An 11,525-nucleotide genomic window follows, 5' to 3' on the forward strand; every position below is an offset into this window, starting at 1 on the left:
ATAACATTCCTCTTGAAATGAACACCGTTTCTGTTATTTATTACAAAGGACAAATACATAAGGGAAGACACCATAATGTATTGGCTGCTCTTCCAGCACCTTTTTTCGGGGAATTTCCATGACTGCCTTTCCCAAAATCCTTTGTCAAGCCTAACAGCTAAACCACTCTAACGATTCCTATGAAATTTGTTACATACGCCCAATATATGTGTGAATCGTGTTCTTTCCAATATACCACCACGGGCCCCATCAACGGCTTGCCAACGGCCCCTTAAATTTTTCCCAAAAAATTAAATAAATAAAAAAAAGATTCTGTGCGCAATCTATCTATGCTCCTTCATGCCAATTTACAGCCTTAACCCCCAAAAGGGCGAGGAGGACATAGGTTATGGCCCAGTACATTTCTAACAATTCAGAAATGCGAAATTGTTAATATGTTGAAGAAAAACATTTTGATGTTCATGGCACTTGGGTGAATGGTGTGCAATGTTCCTCTTTTGTGCACAAAATTTAATGGTTGCTCTGCACTCCTCCGTTGCCTCGGAACAGCTCAAATACTTTATCGAAAAACGTATAGTTATTGTGAACTGTACAAAATTAAAAACACCTCCATAAGTAGACCTCCGAGGGGTCTTTTTAAAATATACAAGGACAAATGTGTCCAAGTGCCGCGTCCTAAATATTTTGTCCTCACCAGAACAATAGGAAGAATCATTTATTTATATAATTGAAGTAAAAAAAAACAACTACAAAAAAACCGTCACGTGTTGTCGCCTCACGTCCGTCAATGACGTTTTTCGTTCATTTTAAGTTCTAAGTGTATTTACGTAATTTAAATATATTAAATGGAATAATCTTTTAATTGTAACGTGAACTTTCCCATACTTGTAAGCAAATTTGCGAATATATTTAAAAGTCCACGATCAACACTATCAAAAGGCAACCTCAATGTGACAATGTGTATATGTGTCTGGTATTTAAGGAGATCCGGATCGTGTATGTGAAAAGAGCCGTGACGTAAAGGTTTTGTCTTCACAAGAAAAAGAAGAACAACGCCGAGCTCTCCATGAACCACGGCTCGCAAGCGAGACGTGACTTAAAATGTGAACAAGGAGAAAGTGTAACAAAATCCTGTTAATAAAAAGTGTTTTAGCGAATAGGCAAATGGGATCACTATGGCTGACATTTTGTTACAGTCCCTTTGGATGCATGCCTATTATTTCAGAAGGTGGGTTTCTGGCCGCAAACTAAGAGGGTTGTGATGAACATATTTATTGTGCTAAATTGATTGATACCATGTAAATGAAAAGGGCAAGTGGCGTCGGCCAGCTCCCAAACTAGAGCGAGCAGCGATGGCGCCTAACGGATTTATATTTAAAATTATTGTTTATGAATTAAATTTTAATAAAGCAACTTCAACAAATATAAAGAGTTTGCTCAACTTTTATTCAGTGCTCTGGGAAATAATTGAAAACAAGTACAGTGGTCGAACGAATATAAAAAAATGGCACAAATATGGCCCAAACAATGTATCGGCCAAACTTGACAAGTAAACCACGTCACTGTCACTGCATTTACTTGTTCTTCTCAGGTGGTGGAGGTTTGTTAAGCTCCACACAAGGGGTGCTTGCGGCAATCAGATCGCTGTTCAAGTTCAGCAGTCCTGAGAAGCCAGAGATGTTGACATTACTCTTACTGCTAGTATCCAAGTCGTTTGGGGACTGGTTCAGTTCTTGGGCAGCCGAGCCTATAGCATCAGATGCAGAAGCGGAGTTTGGGTGCTGCGTACTCACAGGGGGAGGAAGCAAAAAGCCATATCGAGGGGGACGAGGCGTCATCAGCTGCCACTGTGGATGCTGCATGTGCGGGTCCACATTGCCGGTAGTCTGTGAGGCCCATGCTGACGCAGTCGGTGACTTGTTTCCCCACATATGGCGAGGTGGCTGGTGCGTTGCTGTTGCTGCAAAAGAGCGCGTGAAAACACGAGCAGGGACGGTGTGGGCTGTCGGACGCTCTTCCACATCACTCTCCTCATCCAACAGCACATTGAGGATTTTGTTGATGCCTGACCTTGCCTCCCGAAACTTGTTTTTGGACATGCTCAGCAGGATGTCATGCAGGTATTTGGCATACGCTGCAGTGGCTGTGATGGGTTGAGGTTTTGCGAGAGTTTTGAGGAGCTCCCCAGACTCATGTACCTCTTCTCAAGTGACTGCAGCAACTGGTCATCATCGTGGCCACGCTTCCCCTTGCCCTGTGCGGATGAATGTGGGACAGGGGAAGGCGTGCTGTCGTCATGGACCATGAGCTCTGCACAAGCTGCCTCTGCAGCGGCGAGGTCCCCGCTGTGTGCCGCTATGGTTTTCTTTATCTGCAATTATAACAAGTGTATATTAAATGACAATGCAAAAATTTGAGGCAAATGTAATGATTTGTATTAATATATGAAGAATTTCCTTACAGATCTTTAGTACAATAAAAGAAATGGGGAAAAAATAGTATCCATAATAATATGTGTTTACACTTACACTATTGACGGGCAAAGGACGATGGCGGACCACAGGCTTGAGGAAGCCGAAGTTTGCCTTCACCCACTGCTCCCTCTCCGTCAGTTCGGTGGCGCCGTCACCGCTCTTGCTCTTGGCGAGATGGGTGTGGGTGTCTCGCAGGGACTTGAACCACCCCTGAAGGTGCTCCACAGACTTTCCCATGACCTTGCCTTGATCCTCCCAGACCTTTACCTTCTTGTCCACCCTTCTGTAGTCCGTCTTCTTGATGTCCCAGATGCATGGATTGTCGCGAAGGGAATCGCACATGAGCTGCTCCTCTTCAAAATCGAGACAATACTGTGTCTTCTTGGCTCTCTTCTTCGCAACGGCTTGTGGAGGGGACGTGGAGGCCTCACACGCAGCTATCGATGCCACCGACGATGCCCGAGAGGCGTTGGAGCCAGCATCCTCTCCGTCGGAGGTTGAGCTTGGTGGAGAGGGTTTTGGCGATGATGGATCGTCCTTGCGTCGGTGTCCACGGCTACGGCCAGGACACTTATTTGCAGCATTCTTCAAACTTTTCTTCGGCATGACGAGGATGTTCACACTTCGATGTCTAACTTGGCTATGATTCCAATTGTCCATCGGCAGCGTCTATTTAAAATAGTGGAGTTTGAGCGTTTTAACACGTTCAATAGAAACGCTTCAAATTTCCGAACGCCAGCGTCCAAAAACAATAGGCGAGTGACAGCAATTTTAATCGTTCATTGTAAACAATTACAATAGTTGATTTGCACCGATAAGAACACGTTGAGTGTAAACAATTGTGATTGTTGGGCGCAAGCGTCTACTTTCAATAGTGGAGTTTGAGCGATTTAGCACGTTCAATGGAAACGCTGAAAATTTCCGAGCGCCAGCGTCAAAAAACAAAGGCGAGTGACAGCAATTTAAATCGTTCATTGTAAACAATGAAAATAGCTGAGTGGTACCGTTTAAAAGTCGTTGAGTGTAAAAAAAAAATCCAATTGTTGAGCGCAAGCGTCTACTTTCAATAGTGGAGATGCAGCCATTTAAATCGTTGAGTGGCAGCCTATGAAAAGCAAACCCCACGTCACCGGCAAAGATAAACTGCCGCACGATATGGATAAGTTAGGCTATCGTTGGGCATAGTTTGTGAACGCCGGCTACATGATAATTATTCGTTGCTATACCGTATCTATAAGTTATCGAAGCGCTCTAGGTACATTATTAGTACATTGTGCATTTGTCCAACTTGTTGTGAATACACCTAAAACGTAAAAACAAGCCATAGCTCATTGTTGAAAAAGCCCCATAAAAAAATTAGCCGCGAAGAACTTCAAACAATGGTGCAAAGATGTCTCCTACCCGTGGACACGCGGATGCAAGGAGGATCCATCATCACTCACACCCTCCCCTTCACACTCACCTACTACTGCCAACATGAACAAACTATTACTAATACTAATACTAATACTGATACTGATACTGATACTGTTACTGCTGACATGGACATCGACTCAAAAAGGACTCGGAAACACTGTTGGGTTCCCCTTTTATGAACACCATTTTTATATACCAATTCCCAAAATCGCTGGGAACACGTCATCATATGGCAGTTGTAAGTTAGAAACAGGTTCATTTAGTTTTTTTTGTCGACCAGAAGACGTCAATGGAATACGTCTACATACGTCAATGTGCGTTGGGACTACGTAAAGAATTGGTTCAAAGCACGTCAAACATAAGTTAGAAATAAGTTTCGTGTAAAAAATGCATTACCGCGATGTGTTTCGACTTATGAGTAGCTTATAAGTAGCCTTTGTAGACGTGTGTAAGCATCCACATATCGTGTGTACAACTTATCCCCATCGCATGCGGAACGTGTGTCATACGCCAAGTACGTCGTAAAATTTTGAACATGTTTAAAATTACTTGACGTACTCTACTTATTACGACGGATGATAGCGTACTTTAGCGTTCTACTCACGTATACCAAACTTACCCATACCGTATTCGACGTGCGCTAGCGTTTTAGACACATTTTTCTTAGGTTGGCATACGCTGGCAAGATCGCCAAGGTGTGACTGCGATGTTGACACTTCCATTTCTACGGCAGTTATGATTTGAATCGTTGTGCGTCAGCCTTTTAATCGGCTACGTCACGACATCGTCGGCGATGCGTGCAACGCGCTATGCCTAAGTTAGACTATCGTTGGGCATCGGTTGTGTAGGCCGACAACAGGTTCAGCATTCGTTGATATAAGTTAGCTATAACACAACGAAACGTTCTGTGTTCGTTACTAATACGTTATACATAAGACCAAGTCGCTATGAATACGTCCGAATCTTTAAAAAAAAAACATCAAAAGTTCAACGTAAGCCAGCGTTTTAGATACATTTTAATACGTTGCCCTCGCTGGCTAAAACGTCAAGGTGTGACCGGGCCTTTACATAGCAGGCAGATCATAGGTGTCTGCATTTTCGATAGTTTATTTTCCAATATTTCTCCCTTTGCTCTCAGTTCTCTGACCCTCCCTATGCATTCCAGGATCCATGGATTCTTCCAATAACCCCCTCCTGGTTAGGCTTTTAAACTCCAGGCTGTCTGCACACCTCAACTATTTTATTCCAAGCTTCTCGTGTCCACGTCACCACCTATCAGAGGCTGTTCTGCCTCATCCTTTCCACTGGAGCTTCAACCCAGCAGTGCACCGTTATTGCTTGTCATTCACAATTCGTACTCATGATCTTTATTAGTCCCCATTAATTTTTCCTAACCCCACCATCTTATTTGCTTGCTCCAGTGTTTCCTACTATCCTCCTTCTCCTTTTCCTCTGTTCATTCATTCAATTGATGTTTGTCCCACAGTCAGTTACACCTTACTCCTCCATAAGCCTCACTCCCTTTAAAAAAAAAACCTGTCAAGTGCTAAATCTTTGGCTGTGAATTCTGTGATACATACATGAGTTGTCATGGGTGCTTCAATGTTTCTCACTGGGTACGGGATGTTATCAAACAATATATGTATATATATATATATATATATATATATATATATATATATATATATATATATATATATATATATATATATATACATATACATATATACATATACATATTGTTGCGAATTTGGAATTCAATTGCACACAACATACAGGTTCCCTTAGTCAGCAATGTCGATAAGTGCATGTTCCCTAGATAGCTCACCTTCCATTGTTTAAATGTTTGGAAATCAATTAGATGTGCTGCGGATCGATTTAATAGTTAGGGAGTGAACAATGGAGACGTCCCTCCCCCTCTTCTGCGAAGAGGAAGAATAACCCTGCCATCCCGTGACGTCAACAACTCCCTCCCACCCGTGGTTGAGCGGGGGGTGGATCACGAGGGCATGAGTCACGCCGGGTGCGGGGGAGGATAAAGAGGACATCTTTTCTTTGTTCAAAAAGAGTTCGTGGGAGTCCCGTGTAAAGAGAGTTCGTAAAGAGTTCATGGAAAAAGAGCCCCAAAAGAGTTCGTGAGAGTCCTGTGGCAGAGTTCGTGGGAGTCCCGTGGTAGGGCTGAGTTTGTGGGCTGAGTTCGTGGGAGTCCCGTGGCAGAGTTCGTGTGCTGAGTCCCGTGGGAGGAGTAAGCTTTTTGCTTCGGCAGTTGGGGGAGTCGGGAGGAAGCCAGAAGCCAATGAGCTGCGTGGAAGTCCGGGCGTCGCGAAGGAGATGCGAGCTGGAGGCGCAGCCTTGCCTGCTGTGTCTCGCAAACAGAGAGAGAGCCGGAGAGAGCTCGCCTGCCACACGGAAGGCCCGAGCTCGACCGTGGCTACGCTAGCTGCCGTGGGGAAGGAGCATCGTGGGTCGCTCAAGCCAGACACCACGAGGGTGCAGGTAACCTGCAACGGTCTCGTGGGACTCGTTCGGTCTGCCAAGTCCCACGCCATAAAGACCCAAGAGGTCCAGTCTGACCCCATTGCCTTTGATGGGGTCTTTTTCCTGCTTTTCTTTCGAATGAATGTTTGTGGCGCTGAGTCCCGTAAGTAAAACTGTGTGAGTGACTGTCCATTAATAATTGCTTATAGACGGTTGTAGTTCTTTTGTTGCTTGTATAATTGCATACGTGTTTTGCCTTATTTAATTGCATACGTGTTTCATTATTATAAATGGCCTTGTGTGAATGTAAACCTGCTCGTTGCGTCCATTCCCTCATTGACTGAGCATTTCGTGTGTTGGGAGTTAGAAAGCCGTTGTTTTGCCATAATAGGGGGACATTTGGACCGACGGTTCTCGGCGATTACGCCGCTCGGAATCGCGCACGGAGAAGCTCGCCTCGGCGGTTTGTTCCGTACGAGTTCCGTCGAGGGTGGAATACCCCGGTAGTTGGATCACGTGGGTATTTAGGTACATTGAAGATTGGCAATCGACCCTACCCCACGTGATCTGCCGATTGGCGTATTTCGGTTCTTGTACAAGGACCCGTCGCTCGGAGTTATCCGGGCGGTGATCTATATTCCGGGCGATCGGTCGGGCCGACTCGACTTGCGGCTCCGTTCAGAGCGGTCGGTTGGTGGCTGACCCCCGGCCTGTAAAAAAAAAATATATACATATATATATATTCAGACTCTTTAAAACAGTCTTTTAAAGTGATTTTAAAAAGATAATTGGAAAAAAAAATGAAAGTTTTGTTAATCATGTGATTGAAGTTTTTCCCTGTTTTAAAAATCCATCTCAATGACTGTTTTGTTGAGAGTTTACTTTTTGTATCCAAAGTCAAGGCTTGTGGAAGACTGAGAGCACATAATAATAGAGCATACCATTACAGCGAGATCACAGTGGAAGATGGGAAATCACACCAAAAGCAGGGTAGAGAGAAACAACATAACGATCTAAATTTCTTCTTCTCCTTCACAACGCAGATTTTGCAAACCTTTCTCGCAACGAAGTACTTGGTCTGTCAACTTTCCTACAGTTCCTGCAGCTTGGGCATTATCAATGCCTTCAACAACTCCTTCCACACATCCCATCGTCTTTATCTCAGAACATTACATTTGGGAATCTTGAGAGGTCAAGTTTGCAGAGGTGGTCTGTGCACAACAAGCAAATCACCTTCACGTTCTTTTAGGTTCAAACCCCTCTGTGACATTACCCTCCCTCACATCTTCTACAAGCATGCGTCCTTCCAACCAAACTCCTTATATGTGTCCCCTCTTTAGCATTACTCCACCTCATGTCCCCCTTTTCTGCATCACCCCTCACTTCACCCTCTCCAACCTCCCCCTCTCTAAGCTTCCCCTAACCCACCCTCTCCAAGCTTCTTCCTCACACAACACCCTCAAAATTTTCTCCTCACCTCACTCCCTCAAAGATTCTCCCCAACCCACCCCCTCAATGATTCCTCCTTGTCCTGCCCCCTATCTGTGTCCCACTCGTCTTACTCTCTCTCAGCTTTCCCCTAATCCTACTCTTTCTCAGCTTGTCCCTCACCCTGCCTCCTGTCGGATTCCCCCTGGTCCTACTCCCTCTCGGCTTACTCCTTGCCATGCCCCACATCATATTTTGCTCATACTACTCCCTCTTGGCTTACTTTTTGTCTTGCCCCACATACTCTTTCCCTCATACTACTCCCTCTCAGCTTACTTCTTGCTCTGCCCCCCCCCCTATCGGCTTCCTTCTCATATTACTCCCTCTCAGCTTTCCCCTCATCCTACTCTCTCTCTTGGCTGGTCACACACCCTGCCTCCTGTCGGCTTCCCCCCTCACCCTGCCCCCTCTCAGGTTCCCCCTGGTCCTACTCCCTCTCGGCTTCCCCCTTGCCCTGCCCTCCTCTCGGGTTCCCCTCTTCCTGTCTCTTCTCACCTTCTCCTTCGTCCTGCCCCCTCTCAGCTTCTCCTTGGCCTGCCCGTCTCAGGTTCCACCTCACCCCACCCTCTCCAAGCTTCCACTTCACACAACACCCTCAAAAATTTCCCCTCACCTCACTCCCTCAAAGCTTCTCCCCAACCCACCCCTCAATGCTCCCTCCTTGTCCTGACCCCGATCAGCTTCCCCTCTCATCTTACTCCCTCTCAGCTTATCCCTCACCCTGCTTCCCGTCGGCTTCTCCTCACCCTGCCACCTCTCGGGTTCCCCCTGGTCCTACTCCCTCTTGGCTTACATCTCGCCATGCCCCATAGTGTATTTCCCTCAAACTACTCCCTCTCCCTCCCTCTCAACCTCTTGCCCTGCCCCCCTCTCGGATTCCCTCTCATCCTGTCCCTTCTCACCTTCCCCTTTGTCCTGCCCCCTCTCAGCTTGCCCTCGTCCCACCCCTCTTGGTTTTCTCCTGATCCTGCCCTCTCGGCTTCCACCTCACCCCACTCTCTCCAAGCTTTCACTTCACACAGCACCATCAAAATTTTCCCCCTCACCTCACTCCCTCAAAGATTCTCCCATACCCACCCCTTCAATGCTTCCCCCTTGTCATGCCCCCTATCAGCTTCCCCTCTCATGTCACTCCCTCTCAGATTATCCCTCACCCTGCCTCCTGTCGGCTTCCCCCTCACCCTGCCTCCTGTCGGCTTCCCCTCACCCTGCCTCATTTCGGCTTCCCTCCTCACTCTGCCACCTCTCAGGTTCCCCCTGGTCCTACTCCCTCTCAGCTTACACCTCGCCATGCCCCATATCATCTTTCCCTCAAACTACTCCCTCTCAACTAACCCCTTGCCCTGCCCCCCTCTCGGATTCCCCCTCGTCCTGTCCCTTCTCACCTTCCCCTTCGTCCTGCCCCCCCCTCAGTTTCCCCTCGTCCCACCCCTCTTGGCTTTCTTCTCATCCTGCCCTCTCAGCTTCCACCTCACTCCACCCGATGCCATCAAGGCCAACTTCACACATGCCCAACTGACTTCCTATATTTTCGTAACATGTGGAAGTCAATGGAATCCTTTCATCTCCTCTTACGGTCAAGGATGGAGTGCCCTAAGGCAGTGTTCTGGTCTTCATTTTCTATTCCTGATCTTCATCAATGATCTATCTGACTCTGGAAAATCCACCGTATATATTTGCAGATGACTTCACCTTCTGCTGTGACATCCCTCATCCTTCAGTTTGGCAGGCAGCAGCCTCTTCCTCCTCTTCAGACGTTGACAAATCCAGAATCTGGTTAAACACTTGGAAAATGTCTTTCAATTCTGACAAATTTCACAATCTCACTCTCTGAAAGGACCATCTGGCAACCCCCTCCCCCCCCCTCTCCATTTACTTTTTGAACAATCTGCTTGAGGATGTTCAGCCATTCAAACTATTGGGTGTCAATGTCACCCATCATCTTTCTTGGGCAAAAAACATTTCAAAATTGGCCTCCAAAGCCAACCACCAACTGGGCATCTTCCTTCGTACACTTAAACTCATATCTCCCCTCTGGGCTGTACTGCTCTCCCCTCTGGGCTGGCTTCCCTCTCTCACATCTTTCTCAGCTTGACGCGGTAGAAACCAAGCCCATTAAGATTATTGGAATCTCCCGCAATGAAGTTGAGTCCATGGGCTTATCACTTCACCATTGCAGACAGGTCGGTGGTTTTTGTGTCTTCTACCACCTCCTTTCTGGTCTTGGACTCTCTGCTCTTTCCGTGCTTTGTCACCCACAGGTTTCTGCAGGGCGCTCATGGTCCACCATAAATCCCCTTTTGGTGAAACTCCTAAAATCAAGAATCACTGCTCACCTCCACTCATTCGTTCCTCTTTAACCCACCTGTGAAATCAACTTCCACATTCTCTGCAATCTCATTCTTCCCTCCAGGTATTCAAGACAGCTGTTCTCCACCATCTCGAATCATCACGCATCCACAACCAGTAACTTTTCTACCCGAGTGAACCCCTCCCTCTCCATCTCCAAACAGCTCCATCTCTAAGCCCACCTGCTTCCAAACTTCCAGTATTTCCTTCATGAGAGTTTCCTTCTGTATCCTACTGTCCACCCAGTGCATCCTCCCATGCTCCCCATTATTTGTCTGAGTCTCCCTCCATTTTGTCCTTCAACTCTGCTGTTGGTGTTTCCCCCTCTCTTTCTGATGTTCCTTTTGTTCTGTTGCATCCTGATCCATTCAGTGTTCTAGCTCTTCCCTGAGCCTTGACTCAGCATACAAAACAAAAAACAAAGGGCCACGAGGAGGAAGAATGGCTGAAGGGAAGAATGAGAGCTTTAGAAGAGTGAGAGAGATACATCGAGTGAGCAAGGAGTTTTGAAGCTCAAATGCAGGCAGAAAGAAGGGAGCGATTACCAAGGTACTTATCTTGGTGTTTCAGATTATTTTGAAATATCTTTTGTCCCACGACACCACATATTCACTTGTGCAATTTCCATTACCAGTACATGCCCGTACGTGCGTGACCGTACGTGCGTGGCCGTACGTGAAAAAAAAGTATTATGACGTCCTTTGTGATGTTATAGCACCGTGTCCTGTCATTGGTTTGGTAAATAAATGGCCATAACTTGGGAACCACTTGTACGATTAATATCAAACCTTGAAAAGGCACATCCACAGGGCCCCAGCAATATACCTGGCAAGTTTCAATTAGTTCGGACCAGTGGTTGTCGAGAAACAGCAGTCACAGACATACAGACAGACAGACAGACACACAGAGATTGCTGGAATTATAGAGAGATGCTATTCTCTAAATCAGTGGACAACTTCATGATGATTTTGATTTTTCTAAAGCAGAGTGTGTACGCAGCATTACAAGTTCATGTCACTGTGCAGGCTTATTGATGATTCAAGGAAGGGAGATCTGATTGTTTTCGGTAATGGTAAATTACAGTTAATCTATTTCTGCCAAGAAAGCACCCTGTATAACTTTTGCTCAGGAATCTGAACACCGATGCTCTGTGTAGACAAGGAGAGAGAAGAGAGAGAAGAGAGAGAGAGAGAGAGAGAGGAGAGAGGAGAGAGGAGAAAGAGAAGAGAGAGAAGAGAGAGAGGAGAGAGAAGAGAGAGTTCTGCCATGACAAGAATCCTGAGAGCATTTGCGCTCGGTTGACGTGAATGAACTACACCA

At 46.2% G+C, this 11,525-nt stretch overlaps 1 protein-coding gene across 1 annotated transcript; it reads right to left on the reverse strand.

The window, feature by feature from the left end:
- Nucleotides 1–1,446: 1,446 nt before the first annotated feature.
- Nucleotides 1,447–3,121, reverse strand: LOC147017231 (uncharacterized). Its single transcript, XM_085847926.1, has 2 exons — nt 2,529–3,121; nt 1,447–2,371 (listed from the first exon to the last, which is right to left on the reverse strand). Exons 1-2 carry the CDS (start codon nt 3,078–3,080, stop codon nt 2,102–2,104), a joined length of 822 nt encoding a protein of 273 aa, XP_085704052.1. The 5' UTR covers nt 3,081–3,121; the 3' UTR covers nt 1,447–2,101.
- Nucleotides 3,122–11,525: the final 8,404 nt, after the last annotated feature.

Source organism: Eptatretus burgeri, chromosome 11 (assembly GCF_056783735.1).
Source record: "Eptatretus burgeri isolate ZD-2024b chromosome 11, Ebu_testis_v1, whole genome shotgun sequence".
Lineage (NCBI taxonomy): Eukaryota > Metazoa > Chordata > Myxini > Myxiniformes > Myxinidae > Eptatretus > Eptatretus burgeri.